Genomic DNA, 20,257 nt, shown 5'->3' on the forward strand with positions numbered 1-20,257 from the left:
ATTTTTAAGAACAAATTGAGCATTTAATCATGTCGTTATTTTATTCAGACCCGAAATTGAGTCATTCGGATCTTTCTTTAATTTTTACAATTATCTAAAATGGGACAGTATATCACGGGTGAAATCCTAATTAGTATTTTAAGATACAATTATAAATTGTTTTTACGGGTTGGTCCAAAAACACACACTAATTTAAAAATATACATGGAAACTATTTGAAAGCAACTTTCAAATTAACTCGAATTATATGACATTTAAATAAAAGTGTTATTAAAAAAATAACCAAAAAGATGTTTAATTTCATTTTAGATTATATGGTTGGACGGGTTTGGGTCAATATTAATACGAGACAATATACCACAGGTGAAATCCTATAAATAACAAATCAAAATACAATTATACAATCTTAAACACTAAACAAAACAAATACAACTTAAAATTTTTTATTTTAGATACAACGCATGTGACCCGCGGTATACAACAAAAAATATTATACACAATAAATTCATCAATTTATAAAAATAAAAAAATCAAATAATTAACCTGCGGTGTACCGCGGGTCATATCCTAGTTTTTACAGCATTTTAGTAACTACTCACTTATGAAGAAAGTATGACGTCATAGGAAATTTAATTCCTCGGATCCCAACTCTTTCTTCTCCTTCTAAAATGTAATTAAATACAAATAATGATGCAAATAATCTTAAACAAAAAAATATAAAACAAATTTACAAAACTAACATGATTATTCAAGCAGAGAGAGACGGGAAACAACTCCCAGATCGGAGAAGCGACCGTCGTGACTCTACACCGTCGATCCCCGGCAAAGCTCCGCTCGAGCTAGTCCTCGTGGTGGTTCTCCGTGGAGAGCCATCGAGGCTCCGCCGTAGAATCCTACCAATGACTGAAATCGGATCTTCCTCCTCGTCAGGGCTCCAAGAACGGAAACGGTGGCAAAACGTCGTGTGACGGCGGAGAGCTTCCTCGACGGAGATACGAGTAGAAGATCGAACCACCTCGTCTTTTACCGCCTCCGCGCAAAGCCCACAAAGCCAGTGTCCTTTGTGCCGTTCTTTGACACGGTTGATGTAAGCCGGCGTACACTCTTCAGCGAAACCGCACGTGTCGCACGTGACAGACTCCACCGCCGGCAACGACGACGACGGCTTTGCGTTAATATCAGTGGCTGATGATGATGATGATGATGACATGATTTGTTTTGTGGAAAATGAGATTGAGAGACTAATAAAATTCTCTGTTACGTCTCTGGCTTTAAGGTTTACAGATACAGGTGGTCTTTATTGGATGTATATATATAGATTATACTTGGAGACATATGTCTCTGTTATTATTTTATTTTTATTTTGTTATGAGAAAATTATTATTATGTGTATGTTAAATAATGTGAGGTTGGAGGAGGATTTGGCTTCATGTGAGTGAGATAATGTGGCGAGAAACCTTTTGTTTGTATCTTGAAATTATGCATGTGGGTGTGGATGGATAATTATTGAATTTTGTTTTGAGTAAGTTATAAATTCGTAAAAATAATTTATGCAATCTTGCGGATAAAAGACAAGACGATGTTCATTTTTTCACTTGAATGTATTAATCTAAACTTGTGTATATCGAACAAAATTTATCGAATCTACAATTTTCAGTTTGTTATATATCATATCTTTGTAATTAGTTAAGTCTATAATCTTAGTCCTTAGAAGATTAAATTAGATTCTCTTTGTACTCGTATATTATATAACCGAAAGAGAGAGACAGTTAGCATATTAAAATGGAATCAATAAGAATGATCAGCAAATAGTCCAACTTGTGGCGACAACTGATACAACAAGTGAAACTTTTTGAACTCATTGTGAGGCGAAGAGGTAGCTTTGTGATTTAAAGAGTAGCATTTATTACTTGCTACTTACTAATGACTCTGAATTAGTTCATCAGTGATACGTATAATGGGAATATATGTTGCTTGAAAGTTGAAGCAATAGGTATAGAGAATGATAAAATGTGGACCTGAAATTGAGGTTACCCGTCGAAGAATCGATGTGAATGTAAAACGGCTTGAAAAACAAGAAAAGATTTGTGGTTACATGAAAAAAAAGAAGAGGTGGTCCATGTTTTTTCAATGGCAATAGTTGAGAGGGTACCTAGTCCTTGAAGCAATACTCAATTGGTGAAGTATGAATTTGGTTAACATCCTATTGGGAGAAATTGACCAGATTTCCAATAATGGGATACATTAATAATTTTATAGAGGCTAAAAAGATCTTGATTGTTCTTCTGTTTACACTATTTTTATATCCAATGTATCTTTAAGCAAAAGTTATTTTGTTAGTTGTAAACGTAAAAAAGTTCTATGTAGACGAAATAATGCTTACCAAGTGTTGTTAGCTCGACTAGAAAAATACCAAAAACAAAGTTGAAAGAACACAAGTTCGAGTGGTACTTATTAGATTACCATATTTCACGTTATACCTATTTTTCCGGTGTACTGGCTCAAAAAATTTGTCAACAAAAAAAACAGAAGTAGATGTATATGTGTTTGCATTTTATACAATTTTTATATATTTTTTTATTCTTCTTAAAATTTAAATATCAAAAATGTTATTTTATGCAAATGTGAAGATAAAATTACATCAAAATTGTGAACGCTAGATATTTATGTGAAACAATCGAAGCCTAAGTCTCCGGCCAACGTTAATTTGGACGTACAATCTTAGGGGAAGTCGATGGTGGCTAGTGTTTAAAAGAATCTAGAATACCCCTATGCATTTTAAATAGTAAGCCATATAGACATTGTACTATATATATACTGCCATCACATGCTGGGACCAAATATTCAACGAGTGATATGTGACAACTATATGATAAATATTATCGTACCAATATTTCATAAGATTATTTTACATTACTGTTAAATTTTATTTACCTAAAAATTGAGGAACGTGCAACAGAAGTTTTAAAAGTACTGCAGCTTTCTGCTTGGAAAACGATATTCGTCCTTGGCCAATTCAGAATTCTCTCGATTTCGTTCGTTCTCATTTCTTATCTTTTCTCAAAACTCTTTTTCTCTTTTCAATTTAGTTAATTACTAAACCAATTAATGGCTCAGAATAGTAATTAATTTCCTAGCGGGAAATTAAATCTTTATATGAAGTTGATGCTCCTTTAAAGTCTGTTGAACTCTGATAAGGTCTTTTGTCTTAATATATATATATATATAATTAAAATAGAAGATAAAAACATAAAAATGTTATACTGTCTATGTATGCCACGTTATAAGAATCTATTAGATTATGACAACATAAATATGATGTAAGCTAACCCCAAATAAAAACCAAAGAACAAAACGTTTTTTCTGATAAACGTTGATCAAGTCAAGCAAAAGAGGTTTGCTACGTTTGGGTTTGGCTTACTCTAGGCGAAATTGTAACTAAATCAGAAGCTTTGACTTGTAGGATTGATTTGAAGACAAGCACCTAACAAGCTCGTGCATTGTAATGGCAATATTGTAGTTTTCGTTACGAGTATGATGGTTGGTGTAAGTCGATTTAACTCTATATACTTTGGGAGAGATCAGATATCATTTTTTCGGTAAGATTTTTTTTTTTTTTCGGTGAGATTCGATATCATGTATATAGTATGTAAAATTTTCCAATATATATGTTTGAAAGTGAACAAATATGTCGATTCTATAAACAAAAAGATTGATTTAAGAAACAAAGATACAAACAAAAGATATTCGAGAATTTATCTAATTAGAACATGATGTTGAAGCAATGAACTTCATGAAGCAGTTGCAGCATAAGTGAAGCTAAACCGGTATAAGCATGTGATTGCCGGACTAAGGAGTTTTTTTAGTGCTTAAAATGTTTTGCTAAGAAGATTTTTTCACATAATACAAGACTGGTAAAAGAGTGATATATACATCTGATGAATTTTTGGGTTTATAATTTCGAATTAAGGATTTAGTTTTGTTATGGAGTCCATATGATAGATAAATGTTAAGAGTTTAGAATTTTAATAAATATTGATAAGTTAGACGTCTACATTAAATAAAAGCACCATACGGATCTCAAAATATTTACTTTGTCCCATAATTGTTGTTTCAATAATTAGCTTGGCATCCATTAATCGCCATTTTTTTAATTGATCTTCCTTTTTTTGCCATTCACCAAGAAAAAAACAGTTGATTTGATGTTCAATCACAGATTCATAGTTAATTACGTTTTAGATTCGTTTTCTTAATTAAACAAGGAAGATGATAACCAATCATAAATAGTTACGTTTTCGAATCGTTTTCTTAAAGAAGCAACATGTTCTTTGTCTCTATCGCTCTCACATATGTTTCTCTATATATGTTGGTACAAGAAATACAAAATAATTGAGTAGTACGATTTGCAATTTTTAGTTATAGAATTGCTATGATCCGTCAATACAATTACAAATGTAATATATCAATTATGTGTAATGTGGTACAAAAATCGACTTGGAACAGCTAGCGTGGTTTTGTCTTCAAACATGAATGATAGCTCAATTCTTTGAGGAACAATTCTTGGGTTCTTCGTTCACCTCCTTTAAATTTAGCCAAAACCAAAAGAATTTCAAAATTTCTTAGTAAAATTTTTTTTTTTGAAAATATTGGACCTTTTATCTTTAAGAAAATATTTGAAATTGGTAGTGAACCCATGGCATTTGCCTAATCTGCCATGGAATAGAGACGGGGCTGGTGTCATGTAAGATTACATTTAAATAGAAATAAGAAATTCAACTTAAAACTAAACAAATTAAGAAAATAATTTTTTAATCTTTTTGTTGAGACGTCTTCCCCTCTTTTTCTTTTTTTCTTTTTTTTTTTTTTTATTTTTTACCAAGAGATTTAGATTAGGGTTTAGGTGTTCTACAAACATCTAACGAATTGAAATTAAGATTTCATAAACGTGTGAGAGCTTGTGAGTGTTTACAAGTCTCGGATTGAGTTTACCGGTTGTGATTGGTTAAACTTCAAACTCATATTGTGACGAGAGTTTGCGAGCCTCGCGAGCTGTTTATTATTTGAACAAATAAACTTCAATCAAATAAACTTCAATCGAATTTCAATCAAGACTTATTGTCTTTTGGTCCTAATATCCTGCAAATCAAATAGATTAATCTTCTAGTTTTGTGTCTCGATATCTCTACAAGGTGAGAGTTTAGAGACTTGTTGTCTCTTGTTTTCAAATTTTTAAAAATTGAAATAGTTAAACGGGACCTGCACTGTTGGTTTGTATTTCTGGTTTTGCAAAACCTGCAACTTCTAGTTTGATCTCAGACTTGGACAGTATCAACGTTGCGAGCAAGTTGTGTTTTGGTTTAGATTTCTTAGCAAATCGAAATTGATGATGGAGTAACGGCGAGAAGACGTCATCGACGTTAACAAAAAGATTAAAAAAAATTATTTTCTTAATTTGTTTTATTTTGTTTAATTTTAAGTTGAATTTCTTATTTCTATTTAAATGTAATCTTACATGGCACAATTTCATTGGCTAAATTTAGAGGAGGTGAATGAAGAGGTTCACCCCTAGGAGTGAACCCAAGAATTGTTCCTCTTTGAGTATCTTCTTGTTTATTATAAGAATACTCACTTATTAGATTTATGTTTTCTTTCTAATCTCGACCGTTAAAACACATTTCATTTTTCTTACCTACTTTTTTTTTTTTTTTTTTGCTAAACTGTTAATATTATTAGAAAAATGAAACTGTTTGACTGTTACATAGTAAAGCCAGAAACTAAGAAATCTTGGCAAAAAAAATAAAAACAAGATTTCAGAATTGGGAAGGCACACATAGTGAGCTTAGATTAACCATAGCTGCATCAAATCGCGAAAACGCTTCCGATGCCGGCGAGCCGTGATAGTGTTTCGAATATCCCTGTTGATAAGATTGAAAATAGCACCTGAGGAGATATTGGAGTGATTGTGGATCACATTGTTTCGCTGCTTCCACAAGTGATAAATCGTAGCCTGTGCAACCAATTTCCTTAAGATTGAAGGAGCGGTCAGTGAAGAAACTCTTAACCAAGACAGCAGCTCAGACCAAGAAAGGAACAGAGACCTGTTCGGATCAATTCTCTCCAAAACAGAGAGCCAAATATCAGAAGAATAGGAGCAGGTGATAAAAAGGTGATCCCTGGACTCACAATCTGATGAGCAGAAGGTACACAACGACGAAGAAATGATGCCCCAAGAGAACATACGCTGCTTTGTCGGGAGTCTGTTTAGGTGAGAGACCCACATATTGAAGGCATTCCTTGGGACCGCACCTTTGAACCAGACCGCAGAGCACCAACGGATCTCTTCCCTTCTCGGCCTCACAACATTCCAAGTTCTTGACGTAGAAAACCTTTTACTTTTGACTGAATCAATAGTCCAAAAGAATTCATCATGATTTGCAGAGCTTGTTGGAACCTGAACAGTGGTTAAATAAGCGTGCAAACTTAACGCAGCATCTGATCTTGGGGAAGGGATGGTCCAAGATAACTCATTACAAGCATCCTTCACCTTTGCTCTTAAAGGCATCCTAAGAAGCGAAGGACCCTCGGGTCCAAGACACTTGATCAAGGGGCCAAGAGGAGTCCAAGAATCATACCAGAAGTTTATAGTGCCTCCATTTCCCAATACAGCTTTTACAAACTGCTCAGCTACAGACCTCAGCCGGAGGATTGATTTCCATGTCCAAGAATCACCTTTTAGTTCCTTTAGTTCCCAGAAGCTTTTTGATTTGATGTTGTGGTATTTGTGCCATTGAGCCCAGAGAGATTCATGTCCTGAAAATAAATTCCAGACATATTTTAAACAGAGAGTTGAATTCCAAGCAGTGAATCTCCGCAGCCCTAAACCTCCCTCTTTTTTGGGTAAGCAAACTTTTGCCCAAGCCACTTTTGCGCCCTTACTTGCATCAGTTTTCCCAGCCCACAGGAACCTTGAGCAAAGTGACTCAATCTTCTTTATGCAGCCCTTGGGGAGGATGAATGTAGAGCACCAGAAGTTCACCATCCCGTAGATGACAGAAGCAATCAATTGTGTTCTCCCAGCGAAAGACAGGGATTTAGCAGCCCAACCTCTGAACTTACCAGCAATTTGATTTAAAAGAGGGTCATATTCTGATATTCAAAGCTTTCTATGCATCAGTGGTAGGCCAAGATAGCGAATAGGGAGAGAGGCAACTGGGAATCCATGTCTAGCAATTGCAACAGAATCTGAAGGAGAAAGGCCTGCGTGGAAAAGGTTAGTTTTCTCTCTATTCATCTGCAGTCCAGACCAGGAAGCGAAGTCATCTAAAGCTTCATTTATGCCGTGGAGGGAGGCTTCAGTTCCGTCAAAGAAAATCATAACGTCATCCGCAAACATCAGATGCGAAAGAGATATACCTGATGTTTTAGGATGAAAACTGATATATCCTTGCTCAAATCTGGAATGTAGCAATCTGGAGAACACCTCCATAGCCAGCACAAATAGGTAAGGCGAAAGCGGGTCTCCTTGCCTCAGGCCCTTTGTGCTCTTGAAAAATCCACTTGTGTTGCCGTTTAAACAAACTGAGAAAGTCGGAGTAGAAAGGCACTCAGAAATCCAGATCAAAGGCACTTAGAAAGGCACGCAAGTAGGCCCTTTCTTACCTACTTGCGGCAAACATTGTGGTGGTCTTTTTGGTATACATGTATAACCAAAAAAAAAGACAAAATGGCACCATGTGATATCCAGATCATTCAAGTGTACAACAAATTCTGGGGTGAGCATATTTTTCAGAAGTTTATCATATTCTAATAATTCAATGGATAAATTAAATTATATCGAATAATTCGACGTAATAATTTGCACACTATAGAAATCATGAAATATGAAAATATGTACCAATCTGGATTTTACGTAATTAGATTTGCAGTACAAAATATTTGTACTAACAAACTTCACACTTGAATATTTTATATTAAAAAAAAAAAGTGAAGAGGGGCGATAGAAAAAGCGATTGATACGACTTTTCTTCTGTGATTTCTCCGACCGACCGGCGTCGGCTCCGACGTCGGTTGTACTCTTTCCTCTTCATAAATTTAACAATTACTAGTTTATATACATAGATTTTAGTTATCAATAATGGGTATTCCAGAATCAACTGCTCTTGGTTGGCCCCTTTTCACATCTGTTGGTGATTTTCATGGCCGTCAATTACGTTGGAGATTCCATTTGGTTCTCGTTGTTCTTAATTCCATTGGCAACAACATTGATCTTCTCTTGACAAAAATGGTCTGGTGTGGCGGCGTAGGAGATAAGCTTTTAGGTTTGATGGAGTTTTTGATAACAAATAGAAGTGTGGGGTTGTCTACGGCTATGGGCTATGCAGCCATGGATGTCGCAAGTCTTCTCATGCATGAATCCCAACAAGTCTCTCTGTTTCGTCGGGTAAGTTACGGCTATCTTGTCTTAGTGATAGTGATGGGTTTGTCTGGCAGCGAAGGACATGAGAATTTAGAGATGATGATGTCTTTGTTAACAAATTCATGGTTGGGTTTGTTTCAACTTTTGGTCTCCACGACGGTGGCCGACGTCATTACGTTTTTCGTTGTTAGGGTTTTCTCTCCTCCTTCCAGAGGAGTACTTGTCCGTGTGATGACTATGTGGTTCATTCACGGTGTTTTTCTGGGTATGCTCGGCGTTTTCGGTCTGGCGACAATAATTGTCGACAGCGATTTAGTGAAAATTTGCAATCCTAGATGCATATGGGATCCCGGAATTACATCGAAGGCATTTGTCGTGAAGATCTCCAACGACGTCTATGGTGTGGAATGTACAATAGGATGGGCCTACACCGGTATCAAGCCAAACTTTTTGCTTCGTGCAATGGCACCGATATGGACTAATTGGTATCGGAATGTCGAGATTATAAAACTCATTACAGGAGCAACGGGTTTATTCTATGTGATGTGGAGTTTCAAACAAAGAATGCCAATAAGGCATCTGTATCACACTCGAGTAAGATGGCTTTTAAAGAAGGAACATATCATGTATTGTAACATGATTGCGAGTAAGGCTTATGGAAAAGAAGCATCGTTAAATTCACTTCTTCGATTATGTCATCTTCAACATATGGCTCATAAATTTGCTTATGTAATAAACTGCCACTGTAAAGTTTTGTATTGGCATTGTATGGTTGTAATACCCATTGTTTAATAAAAGTTTTTAGAAGGAAAAAAAAAAGAGAATATTTTATATAAAAAAAAATTTTAAGGGGAAGAAATCTTTCAAAAATCATTTTTTTTGGTTATTAAATCATTCTTACTTGACAAAAACAAATGGATTTAAGTGAATTTGTGATTAGTGTTTTTAGTAGACATTTCAATTAGGGCCAAAGCCCGCGGGCTAGCTCGGCCCAGCCCTGAAAAAAACGGCCTCGGACTTCAAATATATGTCCAGAAAAAAACGGGCCTTTCGGACTAAGCCCGTTCGGGCTACAAGGTTTTTTGGGCTTAGCCCGGCCGGGCTCGGACTAGCCCGAAAAGCCCTTTAAAAAATATTTTGACCCATTTTTTTTAATATTTTCGTTTAATTGTAAGATTTGTTGTAAAAAAATTTTTTTGACAGAGTTAAAAACCCTAAACTTAGTTTTTTTTTGTTGTGTATTACTATAAATCGAAAAAGCAAATATTAGCTCTACTACCTAATTTGAATTATTTTGATTTTATATTTTATTTAGTATAAGTTTAAACAATTTATTTGGATTATTTATTTGATTTTAACTCTTTTTTTAAAAACTAAATTAGCGTTAGTGGTTATTTAAATTTTGATTGACTCGTTTCATATATAGATTTTTTTTAAGAGATATTAGAAATTATAAGTTTTTTTTTTTTTGTCGGAAGAAAAGCACAAAAAAGCCCAGAAAAGCCCTGTAGCCCTGTTAGGGCCGGGCCGGACTTTAAAGTATAGGCTCGGAATTTTTACGGGTCAGACCGAACCGGGCTCAAATATGTACAGGTTTTGCGGACTTCAGGCCGGATCGGGCCGGGCTAGCCCGATTGACATGCCTAGGAGTTTTTGATGGTTTTTTTATTTTCTTTCTAGAAATTTATGGGTAGCTCGAGAGTGGAGAAGTGTTATTTGGGCCCTGTTGGGCCATTTTGAGTGGTGCATGCACACATGGTTAGCAATTAGCATGCATGTGAGTAGGTAGGTAATGTTGCAATGTTAGACTAATTAGGATTAAGTTAGTAGAAACTTAAAAATTATTCCTCCACCTCTCTCTATGGCCATTTTTCTAATTAGGTAATGTTAAAATGTGGCCATTTTGCAGATGTCAGAGAAAAAACTGATGTCACAAGGAAAAATTATAAAATTGTTCAAAACATATTGGTGTTAGTTTTTTTTTTTTTGGTAAACTTTTTATAATTAAAGTTATTTTAGTTTCCATCCACTACGATTATTCTAAAAAACAAACGACCCAAGTTCAAAGCAAATTACAGAAATCATTAAACGCCGACATGTGATTAGGGGTCATCAAATAATTCAAAGCCTTTTTTTAAAAAAATTATTGTTCTCTCTCTCTTTCTCTCCCAAATTTATTTGAATTTGATTATTTTCTTTGTATTGATTTCTCGATAGTAATTTCCTCCTACACGCCTCTCTCCGTACGGTGTCTCCGGTGAATCGGATTTCATCATCGCCGAACCCAAAAGAGTGTCTAATCATCGGAATCGTTCGATTCAATTTCTTCCCAAATTCTTTGAATTGATTGACGAGGAGGAGATTTGTATTTGATCTGTTATCTCAGATTCCAGGTATGTTCATAATCATTTTGCTGATTTACTTAGGTTTTCATTTCGTCTCATAAACTGTCGGGTTTTATCGTGGCAGAAATTCGAAAATTTCCATTTTGCCGAATGTTGGGTAATGAATTGAGACTTTCCTTAATTAGTACGATTGAGGAAATGGTTTTAGTTGCGTTAAGATTTGAATTAGGGTTGGGATAAAAAACCTTTCCGATTATGCAATTTTGCGTCATTTTCTAAAACTTTGATCTGATTGTAGTGAATTTATCAATTCAAGTAATGCGTGGGTTTTGTTTTTGTTTTTTTTTACCAGTTTTAGTTCTAATGGAACAGTGTTTTGGTAGGTGGAGATGTTAATTTAGCTAAATTGTGTATATGATTTGCCCATCAATTTCACTCTTTAAAAATGTAAACTTGTCTATATCTCTCTAAATGCATTTTGTTGGGGTATTAATCCATGTTTCTCTCATAGCAAAATATCTGGGTTTGTGTCTCTTGTGATGGGATCAACATCATTAACGTTTAGGATTTTTTTTTTTTATTAGGATCCAATTTTTTTTCTTTCTATAACACCAATAATCTTATATGATTAGGCAAGGAATCTACTCATAAATGTGTTGATCAACTAATTGTTCTGAAAGGATCACTCTGAACCTCGAGCTAGCTGGACATATGCCTTGATCTAGTATGAACGAAAGTTTCTCTGGAACGCCGAGAAGCATGACCCTCCATAGAAATAGGTAGAATATCTTCTAGTTGATTGGTTGTAAATTTTTTTGCTGACATGTGTATGTAAGTAACTAAGCAGTCTAAGCTAATAAGAAAGGTTTATTTTTTGCTGGGTGATGTGATCCTCTCTGTTTAGGAGAATCGAAGGCTACCCACCCCCTTTTGTTTTTATAATTTTTTGTTTGGTTTAGTTATCTTTTATTCAGTGTGACAGAATGATATCTTACTGCTAATTTATTGGAATTTGTATAGGATGAAAAGAGGAGCCCTTAGACGAAGGGCTAGGGATATCTCTGTTATGCTTGTTGTGCTTGTTTGTGCAACCGTCGTCATATGGACATGGGATAAAACTCCAACCTCGGCCTTTCTTCCTCCTGAAAGTCACTATCTAAAGCTGCAATCAGGTTTAACTATGACACTAGGCTCTCTTTCTAGCAACATTTTGTTAGGCCGTTTGAATGCTGGAACAATATTATAGAGACTTTGCTTAATGTTTAAATTGATGCTGCAGTGCTGCTTGACAGCGAAATGTGTTACTTCTAGTTTCCCGTAGACTTTTTTTTTCCCCCAAAAGTATCAATATTTTTTCTTTCACTTGTTTTTCTCCTGTTTATGTTTCACAAATCACTGTAGATGTTCTTCAAACGAATTGTACAATTAGATTCTGGGGGTATATCTGACCTAGTTCTTTGTCATTTGCAGAAGAAAAGGTTGAGAGACTACCTACTGCACTGAATACTGAAACTAAAGACATCTATTCATTAGCTACTCCATTTGTAAACAAAGGTAATGTTAATTGCATTTACTGCAGCTCTTTCATGCATCTTGTAAGCTGCTCAAACGTATTTTTTGCACCCTGTCTGTTGTATTCTGAATTTGGGGAACTAAGCTTGGCACAAAAAATTTCTTTTCCCGGCTTTTCTATGACAGAGGGAAGCAAAGTGGATTCACCTGATAATAAAGATACAGAAGAAGAAGAAGAGAAACAAGTGGAAGAAGCTACTGTAAGTGATATGAATCAAGGAAAGACACCAACTATTGGAGAGAAAAAAGTAGAACAAGTGGAACATGAAGTTATTGCAAGTGAGCCAAAATATCGGAAGACGCCAACTAGAGAGGAAATTAAATTAGAAAAGGTGAAACATGAGGTTGCTATTGGTGATGGCGAAGCTAAGAAGACAACACATATTAAAGAGACTAATTCAGATCCAGAGAGTAATATTCTTGCAACAGATGAAGAGAGGACTGATGGTAGTACTTCAACAGCTCGCATCACGAATCAAGGTAGAGAATCTTGTTTTATAGATCCCAGTTTTATGATGCGTGAAAGTATCTTAGGAGTGTTCATTATTCTGAAACTGGATATGACTAATCTATTTGCATCTCGGTGAAACAATTAGTTATAAATCTTCTACACCGTATTGACGTTGTTTTAGTATGATTCCCTCCTATGTGAAATAATTGGTTGTCTTATAATTTTTTTGCCCAGCTTGCAATTATGCGAAAGGGAAATGGGTTGTGGACAATCACCGTCCTTTGTATTCAGGATCTCAATGCAAACAGTGGCTTGCTTCAATGTGGGCGTGCAGGTTGATGCAACGTACAGACTTTGCCTTTGAAAGTTTAAGATGGCAACCTAAAGATTGCTCTATGGAAGAATTTGAGGGTTCCAAGTTCCTGAGAAGGTAAACAAAATTTCCTATATCTCATTCCAACTTATGCATGTGTTAAATCCATGTATCCATAGACGTAGTCAAGTGTCCCCATCAAGTCCTTAGTAACAGTGCGTGGCTCTATTTTACAAATGCCTTCAGGATGAAGAACAAAACCCTAGCCTTTGTTGGAGACTCGTTGGGAAGACAACAGTTTCAATCTATGATGTGTATGATCACGGGAGGCAAAGAGAGGCTCGATGTCCTTGATGTGGGACCAGAATTTGGGTTCATAACTTCCGAAGGTGGAGCTCGTCCTGGTGGCTGGGCTTACAGGTTCCCAGAAACTAACACAACGGTCCTATACCACTGGTCATCTACACTCTGCGACATAGAACCGCTCAACATCACTGACCCCGCAACTGAAAATGCTATGCATCTCGATCGCCCACCAGCGTTTTTACGCCAATACCTTCATAAGATCAACGTCTTGGTAATGAACACAGGTCACCATTGGAACCGAGGGAAGCTCAACGGTAACAGATGGGTGATGCATGTTAATGGCGTTCCCAACACTAACAAGAAGCTAGCCGCTCTTGGGAACGCCAAGAATTTCACAATCCACAGCACAGTTAGTTGGGTTAACTCACAACTCCCTCTCCATCCCGGTCTCAAGGCATTCTACAGAAGCCTTTCACCGAGACATTTCGTGGGCGGGGAATGGAACACCGGAGGGAGCTGCAATAACACAACCCCAATGTCTATCGGGAAAGAAGTTTTGCAAGAGGAGTCAAGCGATTACAGTGCGGGTCGTGCAGTGAAAGGTACAGGGGTTAAGCTTTTGGACATAACAGCCTTATCTCATATTAGAGACGAAGGTCACATATCACGGTTCAGTATCTCGGCTGCTCCGGGAGTTCAAGATTGCCTCCATTGGTGCTTGCCCGGTGTTCCTGATACATGGAACGAAATCCTTTTTGCAATGATCTAAGTTTTCAAGTTACAGAGAAAGGGCTTGAGGCAAATCAAAGCCGGCCTTTGATAGCGTTCTACAACACACATTTAAGTTTTAGCGGCCGCCTGAGGTGTAAGTTAGTATTTATTCTGGTACAAAACCAAAGCTCTGGGTATCACAGACGTATTGTCGTTAGCATAACCAATTAACCATACCGGGGTTTGGTTTCGACCATATTTTACAGAACAGATTCTAACTCTTGAAATTTGTCTTTGATCGATTAAAAGAAAATTTGAGAGTTAATTCTGAAATGTTCATGTGTTATCGTTTGGATTCTGCTTTGATGGGCGCAAATAACCCTGAGACATACGAACCGATTGGAAACCTATTCTGATTCGTCCGAATTTAAGATACTAAGTTTAGTAATTGCAATTAGGTAAGTCAGTTTCTATAACAGTGTGATGAGACTTTTTATCTGTTGAAAAGGAAATAGATTAAGTTTCAAGATCTGATCAAAAAGATTAAAGATTAAGCTCTCAGAAACAAACAGCAAAAAGCTATTTTTGGCAAAAAGAAAGTCTAAACTTTGACAACTAATTCTATCAAAGAAAAAATGTCATCCTTCCCTTCACAACCCTCAGAAACAAACAATGACCAAACTTTGGAACAACAAACACAATCTAAACAAAACCACACCTCTCAACAAACTATACAGCATCATCATCAATATCAAAAACAAGGTCCTTGTTTTAAGACATAACATACCAACAAGAAGAAGAAAAAGAAGAAGAGCATTCAATCCATGGCTGCTGCTCCTGGTTTCTTCCTCCTCATCCTCCTCTTCTGTTTTTCAATCTCCCCTTCTTTGCAGCACGTGAGCGAGTCCGAACCGCTTGTGCGCTTCAAGAGCTCGGTGAATATAACCAAAGGGGACCTAAATTCATGGAGATTAGGAACAGATCCTTGCAGTGGGAAATGGTTCGGGATCTATTGCCAAAAGGGTCTAACAGTCTCAGGCATTCACGTCACACGGCTTGGTCTCTCAGGAACCATCACCGTCGATGATTTAAAGGATCTCCCAAATCTTAAGACGATCAGGCTTGACAACAATCTCCTCTCTGGTCCTCTCCCGCATTTCTTCAAACTCCGAGGCCTAAAGTCTCTCATGCTCTCTAACAACAGCTTCTCCGGCGAGATCCGTGACGATTTTTTCAAGGACATGTCAAAGCTCAAGCGACTATTTCTTGATCATAACAAATTCCAGGGAAATATCCCTTCCTCCATTACACAGCTCCCTCAACTCGAGGAGCTTCACCTTCAAAGTAATAACTTCACCGGAGAGATACCTCCAGAGATCGGCAACATTAAGAACCTTAAAGTCCTCGACCTCTCAACCAACCAACTCGAAGGAACCGTCCCGGAAAGCATCGCCGATAGGAAAAATCTCGTTGCGAATTTGACAGAAAACGAATACTTGTGCGGGGCGATGATCGACGTTGAATGTGAGGATATTAACCTAACCGAAGGGGAAGGACATAACCGGAAAGCACCAACCTCGGTACCACAAACCTCGAACACGGCCACGGTACACGCAATCTTGGTGTCGATCTCGCTTCTTCTCATGTTCTTTATTATTGTGGGAATTATAAGGAAGCGAAATAAGAAGAAGAACCCTGACTTTCGAATGCTCGACAACCAACGCAACAACGATGCTGTGGAAGTCAGGATATCCGAATCTTCATCCACGACCGCGAAAAGATCTACAGATTCAAGCAGGAAGCGCGGTGGGCATGCGGATGGCGGTTCCTCCAAGAAAGGCTTGTCGAATATTGGTAAAGGTGGTAACGGAGGAGGAGCTCTAGGCGGCGGGATGGGTGACATTATTATGGTGAATACGGAAAAGGGTTCCTTTGGTTTACCCGATCTGATGAAGGCTGCAGCCGAGGTGCTTGGCAACGGTAGCCTTGGATCAGCTTACAAGGCGGTGATGACCACTGGATTATCCGTTGTGGTGAAGAGGATTAGGGATATGAATCAACTTGCACGCGAACCTTTCGATGTCGAGATGAGACGATTCGGGAAACTCCGCCACCCTAACATTCTTACCCCTTTAGCCTATCACTACCGCCGCGAAGAGAAGCTTGTAGTCTCCGAATACATGCCTAAAAGCAGCTTGCTTTACGTTTTACATGGTAACCCGAAATGCTTTTTCTAAGACCTCTCAAAAGAGGGTTTAATTTTCTTGCCAGTTAAAACATTTTAGGATCAACATAATAGAGCAGTGGATAAAAACATTTAATTACGGAACTGAAGCTAAATGAATCTTTGATATTTTCTCTCAAGGTGATCGTGGGATATATCATTCCGAGCTAACTTGGGCAACAAGATTGAAGATCATCCAAGGAGTGGCTCACGGAATGAAGTTCTTGCACGGGGAGTTTGCGTCCTACGATCTCCCACACGGTAACCTCAAATCCAGCAACGTTCTCCTCAGCGAGACCTATGAGCCTTTGATCAGCGATTACGCGTTCTTACCGCTTCTCCAACCAAGCAACGCATCGCAAGCATTGTTTGCTTTCAAGACGCCCGAGTTCGCGCAGACACAACAGGTCTCTCATAAATCAGACGTCTACTGCCTCGGAATTATAATTCTAGAGATCTTGACGGGGAAATTCCCTTCTCAATACTTAAACAACGGTAAAGGCGGGACTGATATAGTTCAATGGGTACAATCTTCGGTTGCGGAGCAAAAAGAAGAAGAACTTATCGATCCGGAGATAGTAAACAATACTGAATCAATGCGACAGATGGTGGAATTGTTGCGGGTTGGGGCTGCTTGTATCGCAAGTAATCCAGATGAGAGATTAGACATGAGGGAAACTGTTAGAAGGATAGAACAAGTAAAAGTTTGATGAGATGTTTAGAACGCATGCAATCACGATTGGAACAATTAATATATCAAACTCTAAAGAGAAGAAAGAAACCTTGGGAATTTGTAGATGTAATACTACTAAGTACTAACGACGAAGCTAAGTGTGAAACAAGGACGAAAAAATTGGGCACGTATATAGGAAAAAGGTTTTATTTCTTGTGAGGGTTTCTATTTTTCTTTTGTGGTTGGAGTGATCTATCTTTGCAAAGAAAATTAAATATAAAAAAAAACTTTTTCTGTTCCATAAGAAAACCACAACTGTTCATTAGAAAGATACAAATATTTTTACTTTTTTTTTTTTTTTTTTGTCATCAGAAATTAATTAAAGCTCAAAAGAGTCATTCCTGGGAAATGTTGTTTACATATGTGATATGAAACGGTTCTGTACGAACTTTTCGTGCCAAATTATCCGTTTTAACATTACTTTTTTCTTTTTCTTCTTCTCGTTTTCTCTTATTTTCAGTCAAAGAAAAACGTTAATGCAAACATTCACTTTTTACTTTTCTAATGGAGGAAAAAATAAAATAAAAACTGTTTTTTTAACACTAACCAATAACCATTATAATTTGGGAAAAATTCAATTCATCTCATAGTCATAGACTTATATATAGAAAAATATGTATATCGTTTAATGTGATTTAAACGACGTCGTTTAGTACAATAACGGATCTCATTAACACCACATCTGATGATTTTGTTTATCCGGTTAACGTTGTACTTCAGTTAACGAAATCAACAAAACTTGACAATCATACATATAAAAGTAGGGTTTCACTCTCTTCTTATTGGTCCATTTAGAAATTAACTTAAATTTTTTTATTTTTAACTAAATCATAAATAAAACACATTTAACTCACACTTTAATATAAAAACTGAAATCATTAAAATTATACATTAATTATATTTTTCCTCTCAATTTTATTCAACACACAATAAATTGGAATTGTAACTCCCATAATTTATTTATTTAAATTGTAACTTATCTAACTTTTCATCCTATAAATACTCATTTCTCATTCTCTCATCCTCTCATCCTCTCACCCTTCCCCTATAACTCAAATCTTAAATATTTTTTTGTTAATTTACAAAGTAAAAAGAATTTCGTTTAAAAACATTTGGTTCTTAAGATTAAAAAACGGAATCATATGGTTCAAGAAAATTAAATTTAGGTAGAATAGAAAATTAGAATGAAATCATTAGAGTGAAACCTAACACTCATACTTAAATAGAGTGAAATATACAAAACAATAATTATAATGAAAACAAAAATCATTTTATTAAATCATATAAAGATGAAACCATTAGTATAAAATCTAGCACTATAATTTAAATTGAAGAGTGAAATTTTTTTAAAAAAACTATAGAATTTATCCTTGGATCTTTGATGATTTTAATTAGATTGAAGTTCATAAAATTTTTATAAGAAAAATAAATTTAGTTTGCCACTTGCAAAATAATATGAATTTGAACTATTATGTAGGAATTTATATAAACAAACAAACAAATTATCTGTGAGTTTATATGAACAATTTATTTTGTAAAAGTAATAGATAACATATGTTTATTGATGTTTACATACATAAATAATAGTAAAGTAAAAAACAACACTAAAATATGAGCAAATACAAGATATCAAAATCTTAAGAGTCTTTTTAAAAAATTGCAATCATATTTATATTGAAACAAATATCATCCACATCATTAACATATAATAATTTAAGATTTTTCTAAAATAATATATTATAATTATATTATATGTATTTTCTCATATTTTGTAACCTCCATACTAATAATTATCATTATGTTGTTAATGCTCACACTAAATTACAACAATACTTTAAATACAATTAATACAAAATGAATTCTACACAATGAATTCTTTGAAATGTAACATAACTTTTATGATATACATATAATTAACTTACTCATAAATGACATTTAAACATAATTGTTAAAGTTGAATAGTTGTAAAACGTAAATATGTTGTTACACATATCACTAACCATCATATTCCAAATTTCATAATATTGATAAATTTTATAACAATTTCTTTTATAATCCGACTAATGGTGTTTCAATATTACATTTTTGTCAATTTTGTAAGAGGCTGTGAAGAGAAGATGACTTTTAATCAAATATTGTATTGATTAAAAGAAGTCATACACTCTTAATCATTTTTAAAAAAACATAAATATCATTTTATATAGATGAATACAATTCAAATTTTATAGAAAAAAATCAAATTTGAATTTACTGTCATTCATTTATTTTTCTTTAAATTTTAAATTCAAGTAAAAAAACTAAATAAAATAAATAGTAAACATATAACGTAGTATGCAACAAGCCGCGAGTATCGCGGCTAAATAACCTAGTTTAATTGAAAGTCAACCTAAAAATAGGTATTTAATTCAGCAGATTAAAAAAATTTGTTTTTTTCAACGAAACTGCAAAGTTCATGTTTTAAGTGACATTTTCACATTTTAAGACGATAGTTTATCACATGCAGCTACGTACTTTGCCTTATAGATATGATTATAGACTTTTTTTTTTGCTCAAAAAAAAATAAAAAATAAAAAATAAAAAAGACTTCTTAAGATTTCATATATATTCCCTCAAATCTAAACCATCAAAAGCGTATAAACTAAACACAAGGAATCCATATACTATATGTAAGGAGATTTAAAAAAAAAACAGTAAGGAGATTTATAAAGAGCAACATATAAATGGACCCGAAAGCTTGAATATTGGGTAGGAGACTCGATTCGAATACGAACAAAGACATATTAAATTTTTGCATGCAAGTCAATTTTAATGAAAGGACCACAAGAAATTAGGTTTTGTCTTCTTCTTCCTATATATTGTACTTAATTTAGTTAATTAATACTCCCTACGTTTCAAAATATAAGGCGTTTTAGCAAAAAACACGCCGATTAAGAAGATCTACTTTTTAAAAGTTCAGCCAATCATAAAAGAGACTGCATAATAAAATAATCATAAAATATTAAAGTAATATATAATTTGCATAGAAACTTGAAAACGACTTATATTGTGAAACAAAAAAGTTTCTCCAAAACGTCCTATATTTTGAAACGGAGGGAGTAATTAAGACTTTTATGGTGGGCCCCAACTACTCAGCAAATGTCCCTCTTTTGGGCTTATTCTCAGTGCTGGCTTCTTCCGTATGGGTCA

At 35.3% G+C, this 20,257-nt stretch overlaps 4 protein-coding genes across 6 annotated transcripts; 3 read left to right on the forward strand and 1 right to left on the reverse strand.

The window, feature by feature from the left end:
* Positions 1–504: 504 nt before the first annotated feature.
* Positions 505–1,366, reverse strand: LOC9308021. The gene has a single exon (XM_021022572.1). The coding sequence runs from the start codon at positions 1,208–1,210 to the stop codon at positions 749–751; it is 462 nt and encodes a 153-aa protein (XP_020878231.1). The 5' UTR covers positions 1,211–1,366; the 3' UTR covers positions 505–748.
* Positions 1,367–8,146: 6,780 nt separating this feature from the next.
* LOC9310078 lies at positions 8,147–9,235 on the forward strand. The gene has a single exon (XM_002871906.2). It carries the CDS (start codon positions 8,282–8,284, stop codon positions 9,206–9,208), a length of 927 nt encoding a protein of 308 aa, XP_002871952.2. The 5' UTR covers positions 8,147–8,281; the 3' UTR covers positions 9,209–9,235.
* A 1,191-nt stretch (positions 9,236–10,426) lies between these two features.
* On the forward strand, positions 10,427–14,460 carry LOC9308022 (protein trichome birefringence-like 16). 3 transcript variants are annotated; one of them, XM_021022379.1, is made up of 7 exons: positions 10,427–10,809; positions 11,394–11,540; positions 11,782–11,933; positions 12,232–12,315; positions 12,460–12,813; positions 13,019–13,214; positions 13,344–14,460. In XM_021022379.1, exons 2-7 carry the CDS (start codon positions 11,488–11,490, stop codon positions 14,170–14,172), a joined length of 1,668 nt encoding a protein of 555 aa, XP_020878038.1. In that variant the 5' UTR covers positions 10,427–10,809; positions 11,394–11,487; the 3' UTR covers positions 14,173–14,460. The 3 variants fall into 3 exon arrangements, with proteins under 3 accessions (XP_020878038.1, XP_002871953.1, XP_020878039.1); XM_002871907.2 differs by having other exon boundaries at positions 11,442–11,540; XM_021022380.1 differs by lacking the exon at positions 11,394–11,540.
* A 78-nt stretch (positions 14,461–14,538) lies between these two features.
* LOC9308023 (pollen receptor-like kinase 6) lies at positions 14,539–17,226 on the forward strand. The gene is made up of 2 exons (XM_002871908.2): positions 14,539–16,328; positions 16,480–17,226. The coding sequence occupies exons 1-2, from the start codon at positions 14,939–14,941 to the stop codon at positions 17,046–17,048; spliced, it is 1,959 nt and encodes a 652-aa protein (XP_002871954.1). The 5' UTR covers positions 14,539–14,938; the 3' UTR covers positions 17,049–17,226.
* The last annotated feature ends 3,031 nt before the right edge of the window (positions 17,227–20,257 follow it).

The sequence above is a fragment of the Arabidopsis lyrata genome (assembly GCF_000004255.2).
Source record: "Arabidopsis lyrata subsp. lyrata unplaced genomic scaffold ARALYscaffold_6, whole genome shotgun sequence".
NCBI classification, from domain to species: Eukaryota; Viridiplantae; Streptophyta; class Magnoliopsida; order Brassicales; family Brassicaceae; genus Arabidopsis; species Arabidopsis lyrata.

Bases quoted from the DNA above. Each gene is read 5' to 3' on its own strand.
- LOC9308021 (XM_021022572.1), bottom strand. From the start codon at position 1,210: ATGTCATCATCATCATCATCATCAGCCACTGATATTAACGCAAAGCCG.
- LOC9310078 (XM_002871906.2), top strand. From the start codon at position 8,282: ATGGTCTGGTGTGGCGGCGTAGGAGATAAGCTTTTAGGTTTGATGGAG.
- LOC9308022 (XM_021022379.1), top strand. From the start codon at position 11,488: ATGAACGAAAGTTTCTCTGGAACGCCGAGAAGCATGACCCTCCATAGA. The intron at 11,541-11,781 runs GTAGAATATCTT...GAATTTGTATAG, and splicing joins ATGACCCTCCATAGAAATAG to GATGAAAAGAGGAGCCCTTA. The intron at 12,316-12,459 runs GTAATGTTAATT...TTTCTATGACAG, and splicing joins TACTCCATTTGTAAACAAAG to AGGGAAGCAAAGTGGATTCA.
- LOC9308023 (XM_002871908.2), top strand. From the start codon at position 14,939: ATGGCTGCTGCTCCTGGTTTCTTCCTCCTCATCCTCCTCTTCTGTTTT. The intron at 16,329-16,479 runs GTAACCCGAAAT...TTTTCTCTCAAG, and splicing joins CTTGCTTTACGTTTTACATG to GTGATCGTGGGATATATCAT.